The sequence below is a fragment of the Vespa velutina genome, chromosome 16, assembly GCF_912470025.1.
Source record: "Vespa velutina chromosome 16, iVesVel2.1, whole genome shotgun sequence".
Lineage (NCBI taxonomy): Eukaryota > Metazoa > Arthropoda > Insecta > Hymenoptera > Vespidae > Vespa > Vespa velutina.
Window position 1 is genome coordinate 3,219,170 of NC_062203.1, and position 18,634 is coordinate 3,237,803.

The 18,634-nt window shown below is 26.7% G+C and overlaps 4 protein-coding genes across 8 annotated transcripts; 3 read left to right on the forward strand and 1 right to left on the reverse strand.

The window, feature by feature from the left end:
- The first annotated feature begins 178 nt into the window (after nucleotides 1–178).
- On the forward strand, nucleotides 179–2,551 carry LOC124954935 (eukaryotic translation initiation factor 4E-1A-like). 2 transcript variants are annotated; one of them, XM_047508612.1, is made up of 5 exons: nucleotides 179–335; nucleotides 424–541; nucleotides 1,083–1,261; nucleotides 1,349–1,666; nucleotides 1,738–2,551. In XM_047508612.1, the coding sequence occupies exons 2-5, from the start codon at nucleotides 512–514 to the stop codon at nucleotides 1,850–1,852; spliced, it is 642 nt and encodes a 213-aa protein (XP_047364568.1). In that variant the 5' UTR covers nucleotides 179–335; nucleotides 424–511; the 3' UTR covers nucleotides 1,853–2,551. The 2 variants fall into 2 exon arrangements, with proteins under 2 accessions (XP_047364568.1, XP_047364569.1); XM_047508613.1 differs by having other exon boundaries at nucleotides 201–335; nucleotides 429–541.
- LOC124954932 (dnaJ homolog subfamily C member 17) lies at nucleotides 1,854–8,012 on the reverse strand. 4 transcript variants are annotated; one of them, XM_047508604.1, is made up of 7 exons: nucleotides 7,856–8,012; nucleotides 7,500–7,628; nucleotides 7,251–7,415; nucleotides 6,961–7,173; nucleotides 6,780–6,860; nucleotides 5,003–6,701; nucleotides 3,824–3,936 (listed from the first exon to the last, which is right to left on the reverse strand). In XM_047508604.1, the coding sequence occupies exons 1-6, from the start codon at nucleotides 7,916–7,918 to the stop codon at nucleotides 6,474–6,476; spliced, it is 879 nt and encodes a 292-aa protein (XP_047364560.1). In that variant the 5' UTR covers nucleotides 7,919–8,012; the 3' UTR covers nucleotides 3,824–3,936; nucleotides 5,003–6,473. The 4 variants fall into 4 exon arrangements, with proteins under 4 accessions (XP_047364562.1, XP_047364561.1, XP_047364563.1 ...); XM_047508606.1 differs by lacking the exons at nucleotides 6,780–6,860; nucleotides 6,961–7,173; nucleotides 7,251–7,415; nucleotides 7,500–7,628; nucleotides 7,856–8,012 and adding exons at nucleotides 1,854–2,770; nucleotides 2,889–3,019; nucleotides 3,125–3,256; nucleotides 4,128–4,272 and having other exon boundaries at nucleotides 3,493–3,936; nucleotides 5,003–5,159; XM_047508605.1 differs by lacking the exons at nucleotides 6,780–6,860; nucleotides 6,961–7,173; nucleotides 7,251–7,415; nucleotides 7,500–7,628; nucleotides 7,856–8,012 and adding exons at nucleotides 1,854–2,770; nucleotides 2,889–3,019; nucleotides 3,125–3,256; nucleotides 4,054–4,272 and having other exon boundaries at nucleotides 3,493–3,936; nucleotides 5,003–5,159.
- A 1,388-nt stretch (nucleotides 8,013–9,400) lies between these two features.
- LOC124954931 (INO80 complex subunit B) lies at nucleotides 9,401–11,279 on the forward strand. The gene is made up of 6 exons (XM_047508603.1): nucleotides 9,401–9,558; nucleotides 9,832–9,997; nucleotides 10,091–10,277; nucleotides 10,367–10,600; nucleotides 10,683–10,855; nucleotides 10,958–11,279. The coding sequence occupies exons 1-6, from the start codon at nucleotides 9,555–9,557 to the stop codon at nucleotides 11,088–11,090; spliced, it is 897 nt and encodes a 298-aa protein (XP_047364559.1). The 5' UTR covers nucleotides 9,401–9,554; the 3' UTR covers nucleotides 11,091–11,279.
- A 191-nt stretch (nucleotides 11,280–11,470) lies between these two features.
- On the forward strand, nucleotides 11,471–17,259 carry LOC124954934. The gene is made up of 3 exons (XM_047508611.1): nucleotides 11,471–12,350; nucleotides 12,556–15,053; nucleotides 15,739–17,259. The coding sequence occupies exons 2-3, from the start codon at nucleotides 14,610–14,612 to the stop codon at nucleotides 16,156–16,158; spliced, it is 864 nt and encodes a 287-aa protein (XP_047364567.1). The 5' UTR covers nucleotides 11,471–12,350; nucleotides 12,556–14,609; the 3' UTR covers nucleotides 16,159–17,259.
- The last annotated feature ends 1,375 nt before the right edge of the window (nucleotides 17,260–18,634 follow it).

Genomic DNA, 18,634 nt, shown 5'->3' on the forward strand with positions numbered 1-18,634 from the left:
TTGACCTGAACAAAGCTCCGTTCAAACGAACTTTTTTTTTTCCTATCACATATAAAACAATTACCTACGTGTTTATCAAAAACAAAACAGTAAATACGTAGAGAAAAAAAAAAGGAAGGTCGTGGACGTTATTACTTCGATAAAAAAAAATGTTTACTATCAAGAAAAATTTTTTGCTGCGTTGAGAACAGTATTTCTTTAATTTTCGTTTACCGTAGTGAAAGAAGGTCAAGAGGAAAGGAGAAAGTACTAATCTTTTCTTTTTCGAGATTCTTTCATCATCAGTGAACGCAAAATTAACTTTCTTCAAATTCGAACGTTTATTAATCATAACGGTCTGTATCGTTTACCCAGTTAAGGATTAAGATTCTTCTATTTTCTTCTTTCCTCTTTTCACCATTTCTTTCTTTTTCTGTAAAAAAGGGTAGCTCGATGTGAAAGTTTTGCCGACAGATGCCCTCATTGTCAGTTCAGTGAGCGATCGTCTTGTTCGTGTGTGCTTTGATGTAACATGGCTACAAGCAATACGGAAGAAATCAAGGTATTTACAGAAAAAATAACCGTATCGTGACATAAATAAAAGTGCTAAAGCGATAGACCATCCGAAAAAGATACATTTTTCAAATAATTTCGAAATAATAATCTGATTTCGAAGTAGCAGCATGGTCGCTTCATAGGTTCATTCTTACCCCTCCTTCACCGTGTGCGCCTACATCTGTTCCTCTGATGTATTACCAAAACTGTTTATGCAGATTAAAAAATCCAAATTATTCCTTCTCTCTTCTCTCTTCTCTCTTTCTCTATTACGTTTTTATTAAAAACATAATAATGATGTTTACTTCAAGTGAACGTCGATCTTTTCATAAAGTGTTTATATGCCAAAAGGTGCTCGACGTTACGTGAACGCCTACACTCGTGGTACGAGGATAATAGGGATAACATTTTTTAGGTTAAACGATTTTCATTTTAATGATTTCTCTTCCTCTTTCACAAAAAAAACTTTCTAAAATAATAAGTTCTGTGAAAAGTACTGAATCCGTACTGATATCTAGTGAAAATATGTATTAAAATTTTATTTATAGGAGATCGAACGGAAGGAGCAAGGGATAATAAATTTTGATGAATTTCCACCAGAAGTTTTGATCAAGCATCCTTTACAACATACCTGGACACTTTGGTATTATGAACCGGACAAAAGTAAAACATGGGAGGAAAGCCAACGTGAGATAACTAGTTTTGATACAGCAGAAGATTTTTGGAGGTAAATTTTATTATATAAGCTTCGAAAAAAAACATAATCAAAAATTATCTAACATTGTAATAACAATGAAATTATTTTTCTTAATAGTCTGTACAATCACATAAAGCCTGCATCCGAGTTAAGACAAGGTTGCGATTATAGTATGTTTAAACAAGGAATCCGACCTATGTGGGAAGATGATGCAAACAAATTAGGTGGAAGATGGCTAATAAATTTAGATAAAAAGCAAAGAGCTATGGATTTAGATCATTTTTGGTTAGAAATTCTTCTGTGCATGATCGGAGAAGCATTTAATGAATATTCAGATGATGTATGTGGTGCTGTTGTAAACGTAAGGCTAAAAGGAGATAAACTTGGTATATGGACAGCTAATGCCAATAGTGAAGATAGCGTTATGGAAATAGGGTGAGCTTTTATTCTTTTTTATCTATAATTATTTTCTATTAGCATTACATTGATATTATCTTTCATTTTAGACGTAAATTAAAAGAAAGATTAAGGATTACACCCAAAATAACTATAGGATATCAAGTACATCAAGATACTATGATTAAGAAAGGAAGTCAAACAAAAAATACTTACACGGTCTAAGTACAGCAAGAATTCTTGATTTCATAAAAATTTCATTGTTACATAGATCATTGAATAACAGGTATCAAACAACTGATGGACAAATTGTCATTGATATCGATAAGAATATCAATATATAATTCATTGATTCGTTTGTTTAAAGCTGAGAAAATATATATATATATATATATACATATATATATATATTTTTTTTTGTTTAAATCTTAACTTCGTTTCCCCCAATAAGCGATTGAGCGAAAGTTAATAAATGGATATTAAATAAAACAGATTAATATTACATTAATATAAAAACGTACATTAATGTATAATACATAGAAGTAGTTTATGAAAGATACGCGCAGGCTGCTGTATTTTTCTACTTTTGACATATATATGTTATGTATTTACAATTTCACACATTTATCACTTAAATACATAATTTCCTATTGCATGAAATAAAGCTCATTTCTATTATTATTTCAAAAAATATTATGGATTTTATTGTTCTTTTTTTTTCCCCTATGTATGCATATTGAATAGTTTATTAAATTCAACATTTCTTAATTAGAATAGTAATGATCAATAAAATGCAGCATCTTGCTTTATTCTTCTAAAATGTATTAAAGATGTGTGATGTTTACACAATTGTTTGACATACAATTATATTTAAGTCTTTCTTATATAAAATATATTTAAAAAAAATATATATTGCTATATGCATTTCTTAGTCACTTTAATCCCACTCCTTTTCACAAAGAGTAACTTTATATATTATATATTACATTCACACAAACACTATTTTACAATATTTTAGATTTTTTTATCCAATAAGATTTTTTCAACGACCTCTTTAATATCTTTACGTCTCTCTTTTTCTAGCGCATGTAATAAATTTATTTTCCAGTCTGAATTATTCTGCGAAATACAAATATCTAATGCCTGAAAATATTTAATTGTGTAAATATAAAAATACATAATTTATATACAATTATATTAATACTATTAATAAATACAATAATATATTTTTTATATCAAATTATATCTAAGGATATATTACCTGATAACTCTGTTTTTTTAAATTAGACCAATTGTTCTTTTCTATTTCATTAATTTCACTTTCCTTAAGACCTAAACGTCTGCAAATATGTTTCCATGAACGTCCTATTTTTTCATTCACTTTCAGTAACACTTAAAATACATTTAAATCAATTTAGAATATTTCACACTAATTTAATTTTGCTAATCCTGTTTAAAGAAGTTATATCAGAAATTGTATCATATATAAATAATTACCCATTTGCTTCAACTCTGATTCCTGGTTATATGAAGTTTTGAAAAACTGCTCTGGTACTTCACTTAATAGTGATTTATATCTGAGCTCTTCTAATGGATTTGGCCATCTTATTTGATCAAATGTTTCTTCATCTTGATTTATCAATAGAGATTGTATTGTAAAAAAGAATAATATTTTATTAATATATTGACTGCCATGTTGGTCATCTATGATCAAATATTGTTTCTCAATAGGGCCATAATGGTCATCAATGACCGAAGTGTTTCAAATGTTTTAATTACTTTGTTATTATGTGCTGAGAACATCATGACCCCTGACATATGTTAATATAAAATATAATAAAGCTACTAAAAATACAAATATTTACCATTATCACTTTGATACATATTATAATTTGGAGGAAAATACTTTGATAAAATTGCTTGATTATAATCACGTTCGTATTTCTCTAATCTTATTAATAAATTGGATTTTTTAACGTATGTCTTATTGATAAAATACAACTGTTTTATATTGTCGTAAGAAATAATAGTATATTTCTCTAACAACTTAATTAATTCTTCGAACTCTTTTATACCACTTATTTTTCGTTTAGATCCTATCTGATAATAGTATTCACTTTTAATTTCTTCCAAAGCTTTAGTATCTATATAAGGCTTTGAAATGTTTAAAAAGTCATTGAGTAAATCTTTAAATTCTTTTTGCATTGTCATAGTCATCGTTTTATAAATATTTTAGGAATCCCCTTTTAACATCAGATTATTCTAGTTCCAAGCTAGGATTATTTTTCTTTTCACAGTAACAAGAATTTCTAGGAAATTAATAGAAATCAGTGCGTTAGAAAGTAGTGCGTTAAAAAATTTTTTCGTTTTTTACAAAGAAATTCAAATACAAATCATATGTTCAGTTATATATATATATAACTTACTATATTTTATAAACTATATATTATATATTATATGCTCTTTTGTAAATAATCAATATGTTGACTGTTCATTATACCATTCTCAAAAAATTGTTCACTTTTATTATCGAAAAATTCCTTTAGTATGTATTTATGGTAAATATTCCTTTAGTTAATTTTGTAAAAATGATATATAATTGGTCGGTACGATACCCGATGAGTATAACGGGTATTCTATTAAATCTGTAAAAATGTTTTATAAGTTGCTAAAAATACAAGCAAGATATATTATTTTAATGAAAAATGACTATCTTTGTATTTAATGGGTACAATTGTGAACTATATATTCTCGTGAATTTTATTTATTCAAATTAATCGAAAAAATATTCGATTGATCAAATTTTGTTCTATCAATTCATATGGCACATATATCGTATAATTCACGTAGTTTAATTTATGTAAATAATGTTAAAATATTCGATTTAAATAACTTCAATACTTTAACAATAACTGGAAATTTTTAATACGGATTATTTTTGATCAAGGCTTTTATTCGATCATCATTCATTATATTAAACTTTCTCAAAATGTGGAGTTATTTTTGACAAAGAAAGAAATTCTCACTAGACTAGAATTAGCTAATACGATTATTTACAATATCTTTATTAGAAATTATATGTATTTATATATTTTTTTCTTTTCTTTTTTTTTTTTAATATGCACAAAGTTTTTAAATTTTCGATAATGTAAAATGTAAATTTTCGATAAATACGGCAAAATGTACTTTTCTATCAAATATATTTTTAATCTTTTATATCAATTGATAAAATTCCACTGATCTTGACATTTGATTTTTTTTTTTTTTTATAATATGAATAAAAAATGTAAGCTCTTAAGGTTATGTATGCATTAAAAAAAAAAAAAAAAGCACTATACGTCAAGCGATATTAATTCTCGACAAAATAAAGAATACTTTTTGGTCGATTCAATAAATCAATGACTCAATGCAGGACCAAATGAATTCTATGAATGGGTTTTTTTTTATTTTTAGATAAATTTTGATTTAACTAACAGCCACGCACACTTTCCATATATTAAACACTAAGGTTTCGACCAATCGCATTACTCGATTAATACGTCGTAATGATAGTTATAAAAATGTCAATAATATTAAAAGAATTTGATATATTGGAATTCAACTATTATGATACTTATGGATAGCCAATCTCTTTGCAAAGTTATCTGATATCACAATAAAAGAAGTAGTCTATAAAATATTGAATGCATAAATTTGTATTAACCCAAAGATAATGTAATGAGAAATTTATTTATTCAATAATAATTGATAAATTTATTCTTAAAATTTACAAAATATTTCTTAAATATTTCGGATAATTCATTTCTATAACTTATACTGCAACAAATGAAATTAAACTCATGATAGTAACGTTGTCGTGACAATTCTGGATCATAGAGCATTTTGTGTTTTATATAGTTCCTATGTTCAGTTACGATTTACGGTTACTATTACGAATAATTTGTGTGACCAATTCTAAATTTTAGAAAAACTATTTGATACTTTTTTTCATACTGTTCCTAAAAATATAGCTACATTACTAAACTTTGAGAAAGTTTCTAGGAAATAATCAATTACATAAGGTGTACATAATTTTTTCTTTAATTTATTAAAAATGTTAAGATAGTATTTTATTTTAATTAATTTTCTTCGAATAATTTTTATTAAATAAATCGCCTGATTAAATTTTTTTTTTAGATTTTCTTCTTTGGGTCTTATTATTATTATTATGGTCCTGAGCTTTGACTGATGTTCTTTTAGAATTCTTTTCATAATACAATCTTAAATATTTCTTTTAATAAAACTTTTGCTATAATCTAAATTATAGAATTTAATGTGTGAAATTTTGTTATATCCAAGGACACAATAATGAATATAGTCATGATTTCACAATAATTATTAAGGATATTAAATCATATAGAAATGTATATTTTTTATTCATTTTCAACAGCAGTTGTATTCTTAAAAATTCTATACTTATATATGTGAATAGCTACATAATACAATCTGTTATCAAATACAAAAAATCAAAAAAGTTAAGGTCAAATTTTTGCATAAATCGAAAAATTACAAAAAATATATAAATTTTCGTGAATTGTATTTTTTTTTATTTTTAATTAAGACATATATTATTATAGTACGGATAAAAAAAAATATATATATATTTAATTTACATCACACACATCTGTCTTGTACTTATCAATTATATACATATATATATATATATATATATGTAACATATATCTACATTTATAATTCCGTGAAAATATTTATTTTCTTTTTAATCAAAATTATGGAAACGTTAAAATAAAAATAAATTTATTATGATAAACTTTTTATTCTACAGTATAGAAAAATACTTTATTCTCTATGTTTCTAATCTTTTCCTTTCCTCTGCTTTTCTTAAATTATTTAAAACAAAAGCTTCGTAAGCTTCGAAATCTTCATCTGACATTTTTTTTTCTACATTAGATATAGTTTGAGACTTATTATAAAAAGTTTCTCTTGGAAAACTTGATATGTTTTCTTTCTCCCATAGTCCTTCGAGGGTAAGTGGATTTCTCGCAAAGCCAAATTCTATTCGTACTGCTCTTTGCTAATAACATTAATTATATTAATTAATATAATATAATATTTCTTAATAATCAATTAATATCAAATATGTTATACTTACTGCAGATTCCTTATCTTTATATTCAACCATAGCTCTGCCATTTTTTACACTTGATAAAACAAGTGCAACAATGTCACCGTGCTAAATAAATATAATTTTATATATTACATAGAATATGAATTAGAAGTTTTCTTATTTTCTTTTCCTTTTTTTAATACAAGTAATAAAATAATATAAATACCTTATACAAAATACGATATAATGTGTCATAATTGTATCCTCCATTTTGTGAATCATCACTATTTGCTTTCCATTTAATTCTTACTCTGTAATTTGCATTTGTTTCAGCCTTTTCCTGTCGTAAATTATGTAATTCCCAAATTTCTTTTCTCATACGGGTTATTTCTTCTTCTAATAGTTTTGAACCTTCTTTTTGTAATCGATCTATTTCAGCCTAAAATATTTAAAAATATGAAATGTTAATAATAATACATAAGTAAAATCTTTCAAGATTTTCTATATCAAATGTACCAGTAATTTTTCTTCTTCAGTTAAAGAATGTTTATTACTTGATGCATTCTTATATGCCTCTTCTCTTGCTTCTAAATCTTCTTTAAACTTTTTTCGTTTAGCACTAAGTTCTTTAGTACGGAGCTTGGATTGATGTTTAGCAATAAGTACTTTTTCATAAGCATCCTATTTTAAAAAATTAATAATTATTAAAGTAATATATACTTTTCAAAAAAGGTAAGAGTATATCGCAATAAGATAATTACTTACTCGTGCAGATAAATCTGTTAAAACTTCTAATGCTTTTGAAATTTCATGGAATAATTCTGTAGCGCGTGGATTATCAGGATGTTTATCTGGATGGCATAATAAAGCTTTTTTACGATAAGCTTTTTTTACCTGTAATTATAAAATATGATAAATAAATAAAATTATATAAATTTTTCATTATAGTATTATACAAAAAAAAATAATAATTTTAACATTTCTCCAGAAATTAGATAAATTATTAGATAAAAACGTATATTGGAATAGGTTAAGTCATTCGAAGTAAACTAATAAAATGAATAAACAATATTCTTTATAAAAGCTTTTATATTAAAAATTATTGTATTATATATATATACCTCCTCTACTGTCGCTGTTGGAGTGCAATCAAGTATATGTAATGATTTTTCATAAACATCCATATTGACACTTATGTATTAAACTTTGATAGAATTTCACTGCTTAATTTGTTTCTATTTTAGATGTATTTCTACTACACCGATAGATGTCTATAGCATCGCTGCGAATTATGTTATTAGTGTGATCTTAAAACGTGATACGTCGATATCCAATCAGAATTTACTAAAAGGGCGGGAATCAGTACGAATATTGTAATTACTATGGACCATTTGTAAAATTCTATTTTTTATAATAAATTAATATAGAATTTGTAAAAAATACAGAATAAAAAATAAAAAATGCAATATAAATAGAAAACATTCTTCGAATAAAAATAAGTTTTATAATATTATAAAATATTTACATAGATAAAACAAGACTTTCAAAATGTGTACAGCATATGAGAATAGAAAAATTTTGTGGAATAAAATATCAAATAAAAAGTCTTTTGTGCTGTTCATTGAGTTGTATGAAAAAAAAATTTACTTTGCAAATTAAAAGAACACAAAAAACATTTTACAAGAACTGTTATTTTAATATTAAACTTGTCAAATATTTATATATAATTTTAAGATTGACTTGCATACATAGTAGTTAATTGTATAGATTTTTTTATATATATAGTATAGAATGTTTTATAAAATTAATTTTTTATTAATATTGTTATTATATTCATTAGAACCTACTTCAACGAATGATGTTCCTGAACAATTCTGTTTTCAAGAATCGATATATTAGAAATTGTTAAAAAGTTACAATCTAAGAGATGTAAGTAGATAGAAAGTATAAGATTATAAGAAAACTTCAGAGCTGATATTTTTTATGTTAAACTTTCACCATTTTAGAAACATGTATTTCTGTTTAGAAACATGTTCGTTTGTTCTATAGCATTAGAAATTATGGAACAAATAATAAAAACTGTAATTACGCACATAACTCTGAAATTATACAATCAAGAAGATGTAAGTAGATAATTCTAATTACTGAAATTACTGAAGCTATTAATTCCCCCCCCCCCAAAAAAAAAAAGAAAACAAAAATAACTTATGGACATTTTATTTTAAAATATATTTTGTTTAATGAAATTTATTATTAATCTAGCCATTTTTTATTTTTTTAAATTTATATAGTTATAGCAGATATTGAAAAAAGAAAAAAAGAATAAAAAAAATAAATGAATACCAGGAAAGGAGAAAAGAGAAATCAGCTGTAAGAAAAATATGATAAGAAATTTGGATATTGCATTTTCTTAGCTATAAATTAATAAGTTTGAGAGTATTTACGCAAAACAAAATAATAATAATTGTATTAATTCGAAATAAAAAAGAACAATAATTTAAGATTTATATCAATATTGTTTATATAAATAAATGTACATAATACTTATTTTTAATATATATTTAAATATTGCATTATTATAAATTTATTTCTTTATTTTATTGTTCACACTGCTATTGTTCACAAGATTAAAATGAAATATTAGATTTATTAATTTTTGAAACATAAAAGCGCTTTGATCGAATCGACATCAGAGACTACGGAGACTTAAGATACTGAGTATCTTAAATATATAGTTTATGGTTCAGATCTATTATATTATTTCGTATACATTGATTTATACTTTATTATTAACACGTTAGAAAAATTGCTATTTTTAAAATGGGTAAGTTTACAAAAAATGTAACGTAATAAAAGAATTAATATTTCATTTTTATTAATAATAATAAAATAAATATTTCTTTGATCACTTGTGAGATTAGGTTAAGAAATGTGAATATACAAAGTAACTTGGTTTATTATGATTGATTATTTTATTGACAGTAAATTTCTTAAAAGTAGATCACATAAACTAATGGATATAATGCTTTTAACATATGTTTCTTTATCAGAAAAAAAAAAGAAATATACTAACAGATTCTAAATATAATAATAACAGATTCAGGTGAAGTGTCTCCCCAAAAGAAGCATAAAAAACATAAACACAAAAAACATAAAAAGAGAAAGATAATACATGATGATAGCGATGGTTTTACTGCTGAAGCTCCAGAAGGTGAAAGAAAAAAAACATTTAAAGTTAAAGTGAAGAAAGAAGATGAAAGAAGGTATATGTCAAATAATTTTTATCTATATTGAATTTCATAAAACCAACTTCAAATATTAAGGAATATGAAATTAATTATCTCATTAATATACAGTATAGAAAAGGTTCGTGAAAAATCTACCAAGATAACCAATTTAAGTTCAGCAGGATGTGTAGCTACATCTTCTTCAAAAGTTACAACAAAAAAAAAGATACCAAAGAGTAACAGAGGAAAAGATAGTGGTACCAGTAGCGAAGAAGAAAGATGGCTGGATGCCATCGAATCTGGAAAGCTTGAAGAGGTAGATATGAATATAAATATAATCATATTTATTTTCAATATTGTATTAAATGAAATGCTTATGAAAATATTGAATTCTTTATTACATAGGTAGATGATGAATTGAAAAAGATTAAACCGAAAGATCCAAAATTAATGACTGCACGACAAAGGGCAATGTTTGAAAGAAAAACAGATACAGAACCAAATCCAGGAGTAGAACGACTTATGTCATTACCAACGGGATACAAAGAAAAGGTTATGACAGCAGAAGCAATTCAAAAAGCTGCTCTTAAGTCTTTGAAAAGAAAACAACTTGCTGATGAGAAAAGGGAAAAAGATAAAGTAAAGATAACTTGATAAATTTATAATTTTTCATATATTTATGATTACAAAATAATTAATTCTGATTTGGTTTTCGTCATAGAAAAAAACGATGGAAAGATTATTAAAAAAACAGGAGTCAAAAGCATCCAAAATAATTGGTAAAGGTAAACCATCTAAGAGACAAGTTCCACTTGTTACTTATCGTATGACAACAGGAGGAAGTTCAATATCTTTACCTCCGGGAGAAGAATTTCCACTAAAACCATCAAAAGTGTAAATATAATTTTTTTGTTTTAAATTATCAAATTTTTGATATATAATAAGTAATTTTAATTATAGCATAAAAGTTTTATGTAGAAAAAATATATTTTTCAGGAGAGAATTACCAATACCAGTTCTGTGTGGTGTAAATAAGTGTAAAAATCCAAAGAGATATTCTTGCTCTAAAACAGGTGTTCCTTTGTGCAGTTTAGAATGTTATAAAACGAATATGTTATTAAAAGTATGAACGTAAATGTAAATTGATGTTAGGAATGTGTACAAATATTAGAAATATGAACAATTTAAGAGTAAATTTGTATAAAGCTATATGCTGGCATATTATTTTTTATGCGTTATAAAATAACAAATTAAAATAAATTTTCATTTTATTTATTTATAAATATTTGTTTCAAGTCATCATTCTCATATGATAAAAAAAAAAAAAGAAAATTATAACTGTTTATTAATATAGTATTTTTATACATTTGTACAATTTATTTTCTTTCTAAGGTAAAAAGGCATAATTATAAAAAATTACTGTATTTTTTATTCCTTTATAAATTATCGGTTATTTTATTGATATAATCAATTTGATATAATTAATTTGAAACACGGGAAATATATACATATATACATATACACACAATTAAATTGAAATACAAGTTTATAAATAATACATAGAATAATTGTTTTAATATTTGTAAATTATTTATATAAAATTATTATATATATATAATATATATAAAATCTTGTAAATTTTCACCGAGGTTACATGTAATTTACATAACCTTGTCCTCACTTCTTACAATGGATATATTTCGAGAAATCGTATGATTTTCACAATGGTATATCATTGGGGCTTTGAGTATTTGATTTAAATTTTGATCTAATCTTTTTATTCAAATATCATTATTTTTACCAGGGCTATTTTAAAACTAGGAAATATTGTTCTCATCGATGAAGATTTCAAAGTGAACTATATCATACAAATATACAAATATTATTCTTAAATAAAACTTCGATAAAAATCGTATCATATGTTTTACGTATTTTTCGATAATATTACAACGAGCGTAATTAGAATAATAATAATATTATTGGTTATGCTTCTATACGTAGTGTTTATTTTGTTTACCTTGATAAATCAATAACGTGTATTCCGTTTTTTTGCAAAATTTGTTACATTGCGATAATACGTAGTCCAATGTTCGTTATTATTTTATGCGCATAAAGAAAATGGAATCAAAAAACGAAAAAGAACTAATAAAATAAATAATAAGTATTGTCTGAAAAAAGAGAATATTCTCGATTTTTCTACAGAACGACGATATCTCAGGGTCGTTGACAGTTTGCAGATCAAGAGATGACCCTATCCTATAGAGGACGGTACTACTGCTGTCATCAAGGCCATCGCTGCGAGCCACTTTGAGTATTTCCACCCACACAAATCGAGTTCCTTGTATTATCGAACAGGTATCACTCTCGAGTGATTTCGTTGAAAGAAAACGTACGTTTTATATATTTTTTTTGATAAATAATAATTAAATTCGTATATATGTAATTAAAACATATATAAAAAAAAGTAAGAGCGTAGAAAAAATTATTCGTTATTTTATTTTATTTGTAATGTTGAAAAACATTGTTATTCCTTTTCCTTTTTTTTTTTTTTACATTAGATTTAAATTATTAACAAATTATTTTCAACTTTTCAGCCATGTTAAAAAAATATTCATTGTCGAACTCGATTCATTTTTGTATCGATCATCGTTAATATCGGACTTGTTGCAAAAAAACAGATCGATGAAAATCGAAATATAAATGGCGGACAAGACAACCCAAACGTATTTCTTAGTATTCTTTTAACGGATAAAAATTCATCGAAAACAAAGAACTCTTCTCAAACTGCAACGCATGAAGACAAAGAGAAAGGAAACGTTGATTATTAAATGAAGAATCGAAACGACTTGAAGGTTATTGCATGAAATCTAATTTTACATGCTTGTTATATTTTAATAATGAAATATTAACACGTGATAAATTATCATAGTACGTGTTACATTGGCAATTTTATTTTTATAAAAAGCATGATAACAAAGTTTTTATTATTTTTCCTTCAAAATTTTTATCAAATTAATTAAAACATTTCGAGCTACCATCAATATTTTTGCTTATCGAGCACCACGAACATACAAGTTATTCATCAGTTTTATGTACATATGTATGATGTATATACATACATCTATATTTTTTTTTCTGCATTCGTTCACATACCAATCCTCTTTGGAACTTTGTTTGAAGAAAATAAAAAGTAACGAAACATTATCTTTATATACTCATATCTATAATGGTTTCATTACTTTGAATCAAGATTATTGTTAATTTTATACATATATATATATAATTATACATATATATAATATATAAAAATGTATAATTATTTTTAAAGCATGAAAATTTTTTGTCATTTATCCAAATTACGTCTGATTAAATGCCTCAAAATGACACATATGACATTTGTACCAAATTAATGATTTTTAATTTAAAAATAAAACTACAAAAAACAAACTAAAAATATTTAACAAAGTGTAATTCTTATAACATGTATATTATAATTAACTCTTATTAGACTATAATATTAACATCGACAAAAATATTCGATGAAATTGAATTTTATAAAAACGTATCATTTCCGATGAAATCGACGGTATATCAATACCGACGCTTTTATTCAATTACGATCTGAATGATTTCGGCGTAATTATAATTATTCTTCCATAAGAGAAATTGACCCATTGAAAACAACACGAAATTCATAAATTATGTAAAATATAACAAAAAAAAAAACCGATTAGATTCTTGATAATGATTGGCAATGCGTTAAAAAGACCAATTAAAAATTAAAAATATTGATGTTATATTTATTTTTGTTTTTATTTTAACCTATTTGACAAACCCTTTGTCTTTTCTTTCGACGAGCTGCGTTTTCAAGCAAAAAGTTCACTCGACGATGCATTGAGAGAAAGGACGTGATCGCTTGTGAAGTAGAGAGAGAGAGAGAGAGAGAGAGAGAGAGAGAGAGAGAGAGAGAGAGAGAGAGAGAAAGAGAGAGAGAAAGAAAAAGAGGGAGAGAGAGAAAGAGAGAAGGGAAGATACGCATGCGCGAAAGAAGATGCGCGTAGGATTGCGCGCGCGATGCGCCCAAGTAAAAAGGAAACAAATGAAGAACCGGTGAGTAGAGCTCCCGCCCTCTAGTCCAGTATAATAATCAGCAAACACAATGAATCGGGTTCGCGCAGACTCGGTTGTTTTCGTCGTGTCGATGCGTTCGCGCGTCGAGACGATGCTTTCGATGTAAAAGGAAAGAATGAAAGAAGGATAGAAAATTGAGTTGAGGTGAGCAAGCGCGCCTCTCTCTCTCTCTCATTCTCTTTCTCTCTCTCTCTCTCTCTCTCTTTCTTTCTCTCTTTTTCATTCTCTTTTTCTCTCTGTCTTTCAAGAGCTTAGCGCAAAAATCATTAAACGCGTGCCCAATTCACGGTAGCGACACTGGCACGCATATACGTACTTATATATATACAGTGCCTAGAGTGAGAAAGAAAGTGGAGAACGATCCGATACGACGAGAGAGTAAGAGTGGGAGAATAAATAGATGAAGGTGGGGGGGGATAGATTCTCGGAGTTCAGAGCCGCGCGTTTGATCAGTTTCGAAATAATATAAACCTTCGTACCGGCGAGATTTATCATCAACGATTTATTTCGACGGAGCATGCACGAACACGAGATTTACGAGAATAACAACGAGGATAATATCGAGGACGAGGTAGAATACGATATAAACGTAAAAAAAGGAAGCAATCAAGGTAATACGCGTCTCGTTGGCATGGAATGGACCCGTGATAAAACCTTGGAACTTCTTCGAGAATATCAACATAGACGCGTACTATGGGATTGGAATGCTCGTGGATATAGAGATAGGGCTAAACGTAAACGTGCAATCCAAGAGCTCGCACAAATTTTATCTTGTAATACGTTAGAGATAGAGAAGAAAATTACTAACTTAAAGTGTCAATACTCGAGGGAAGTGCATAAAATTCAGAATAGCCGGGAAGTTGCAACCAGGCCGGACGATGTTTATGTCTCTAAGTGGTTTGGTTTTAAGGCAATGCAATTCCTTCAATTTGGTACTCGCCGGTATAGCAAGAGAAAGAAGGTGAGAAAAGATCAAAAGGAACTAAGCTTGTACTTTTTCATCTTTGCATTTTGTCTTTTTTTTTTTTCTTTTTTCTTTTGTACTTTTTTTTTCGATGATTACATACACATTATTATTATTATTATTCATTAATTTTTGGTCACGTTCGTTCCAACGTATTATTTATCTTTTCCTGAACATTCGTCAAAGTCCTTATCCTATCTTTATATCCCGTCGTTAGATCGTTTGTAGTCATTTGAAAATTTTGAATTCAGGTAGTATTCACACAGCTAAGTCATACTAGTGAGTTTATCAAGTGTGTTCCGTTTATCGCGTATATTGATTTCCTACTCATTATCATTATCCTGATCAACAATCTAAAGTAATCTTAAATATTTAAGCATCAAATATGTATCTATTAATTTTTCACGAAGAAAATCGTATTATGTTCTAATGACAGTAATTGAATCATTCGAATATGTCAAGGGTGTGGGTAATATGTGCGGATTCGCGTTTCGATAAGGGAAAAACTACTACTACTACTACTACTATTAATACTATTAATACTATTACTACTACTACTACTACTACTACTACTACTACTACTACTACTACTACTACTACTACTACGAGTACTGCTACTACTATTAAGCTTTTTGTCGAACAATTACTGTTGCGTAATAAAAAGAATCGTTTAATATCACAGAAAGTCGAAGAAGAATCGAAGCTGCAGGAGGAATATCTTGTGAGCGACATTGATCCAGAATGTATAACATTTATCAACTGTAACGACGAGACGAATACTTCGTTTAATCCTTCCTTGAGCGAAGACGCTGAAGAATCATCCTCATCGAGTTTGAAAATGATGGAACTTTATAATGATTCGTTACCGGGACTCAATAGTCCACTTAACGATCTCGAAGTAACTGAAGGAACGTTGAATCATGAAAGGGCGTCGTCTAACGAAATAAAAAAAACAAAAGAAGAATTCGTAAAATTTGCCGAAAGTATAGCCGTTCAACTCGCTGAAATACCGGACTCTTATTCGAGATCGGTAGCTAAGTTAAGGATCAATCAAATCTTATTCGAAGCTGAAATCGGTGTTTATGCGCAAACACAACGCTAATCGCATTGCTTTATATTTTATGTTTTACGTTTATAATCGTCGTCATTGTCGATCAACGATTATAATAATATCGATGATTATAATAAATTGATTTGCCTAAATTCTATGCATTTCTGTTAGTCGACGAATTATTGAATTAGGATCAACGAATTCTCGAGATCAGGGCAACGAAAGATTCACGAATCTGTAATTGTGCTTGTCATCGATTATATTATATCTCATTGTTCGACGAAGTTCTTGTTATGAAGATAATGAAAATTTATTAATTCATGTTGATTAAGCATCACTTAATGCTATGCAATTTAACTCTTTGTGATCTTTAAATGTTCTTTAAGAAATAATTTTGTTGTTTTTAATTTTACGTGCAAGCAGCTTCGTTTATACTAATCTATTAAATTGTATTATTTTATTTTTTGTAAATTATTATAAATCCTCTCGGAGATTATATATCGGAGACCTTGAGGACAATTTGTTATTATATTTTTTTGAACGAAATTTTTTTTATCCATTCTAATGTCTTTCTTTGACTAACGTTGAATTATGAAAGAGAAATAATAACGACTTGTAATTAAGAAAATAATTTATTATAGAAGAGAATGAAAAAAAAAAAAGAACAAAAAAAGAAAACAAAAAAGGAAAATATTGTCATTAAGTAAAATTTGATGTAGTTATTGAAATAAACAAAAGTACGTAAGTAAAGAAATAAAAGTATAAATAAGAATAAACGGACAAGGAAGTACGAGGAGGATTTTCTCTCTATGCGTTTTTCTGTTCGGTTTGGTATCGAAAAAATGAAAAACGTGCCTTATGTACTTTCATCTATTTTTTTTATATGTACATACGAAGAAAATTTGAACATAAAGATTGAAGACAATTGTATGTACATTGGAGATAATTTGAGTTATTTCCTTCTTAAATATGTATGTACTTTTGTGCAACAATAATCGTGTAATTTTAAATAATCGAAAAATATAATTCAAATAATGTTTCATTGAAACGGCTCTAAAATTAGACTAAAAAAAGAAGACTGTATAAAAAAAAAAAAAAAAAAAATATTTATTAATATTGTAATGTATTATCTCTGTGTACGGGCGATCCTAATCAGATATTTTTACAAAGATTTATGCGGAGATACATATATGTGTGAAAATCAAATATATTTTATTCATATTTCACAAATGAGATAGAGAGAATTAATGAATGAGTGATTTAAAATGCTACGATTAAATCGGGCATGCGTTAATATTTCTTATTGTTTTGAAATACGTTATGATGAATTATTGTTGTTTAAATGGGAAAAAGAAATCTCTCATTTGGTGATCGTTAAAACCACCATATGATATTTTTTTGTATATGTATGATCTCTCTCTACACATATACACTCACACCATATATATATTAGGTCATGGCGATTATATTATATTTTTTCAGATATTTAGATATGCGCATATAAATTATACATGCAATATTATTGACAAAAGTATTTTTTATTCATAGATAATTCATTATCGCATAATGAAAGAGGGAGAGAGAAGGGGGGAGGGAGGGAGGAAGAGAGAGAGAGAGAGAGAGAGAGAGAGAGAGAGAGAGAAAGAGAGAGAAAAAGACGTATATTTCTTTCGTTAATTCTAATGCGAAGCGTTTTATAATATTTTAATTCATTTTTATTTTCCGTAAATAATACTAGTATTGTTCCTAACTTCATAAAATTGTTATGGTTATAGAATTTAGATTTTTATTTACCGATATAAAAAAAGCAAATATATCTTCGCATGCATTATACCAATAAAGGATACATTTACAAGAATTTATTGAACATATTTGCAAAAAGAAATAACAAACTTTAACTCAGCTTTTTTTTTTTTCTTTTTTTTTTTTTTCCTTGCTAATACGAGGTCTTCCTGATTATATGGAGAAATGTTTGTTTCTGAAGCATATCTTTAATTTTATATTTTATTTACACAAATGGTAATGTTCTAAAGAAGGAAAGATCTCTTATATACATGTATTTTATTAAGTCATTCAGCCGAGATAATGAGTTAGACTTGTAGTGCATGATCTGGGCCAAAGTGTTCATCTACGAGTCAAATTCGTGCTTTACCTCATAATGCAGCAAGGCGACAATTTTAAATTGCCATTTATACCATTGTATAATTTTAACGTTGTACCCATATAAATTAAATATCACATCTCCGAATCATAGAAAGTAAGAAATAAATAGCCGATTGTGTTAATAATATGCAAAATAAAAAAAAAAAAAAAAAAATAAAAAAAAAAAATTAAACAGTTTCTATATTATCGAACACATTAAAATGAAATTATAAGTGCAAATGTATTATGAACAATTTATTAATATAACGCACAAAAACTTGAAGCACTTGAACAAAATCAGTAAAACAGACTATTTCCTCAATTTTTCATGAAATGATAAACGAAACGATATTGTAATACATTATTAATTTGTACATATTAATTG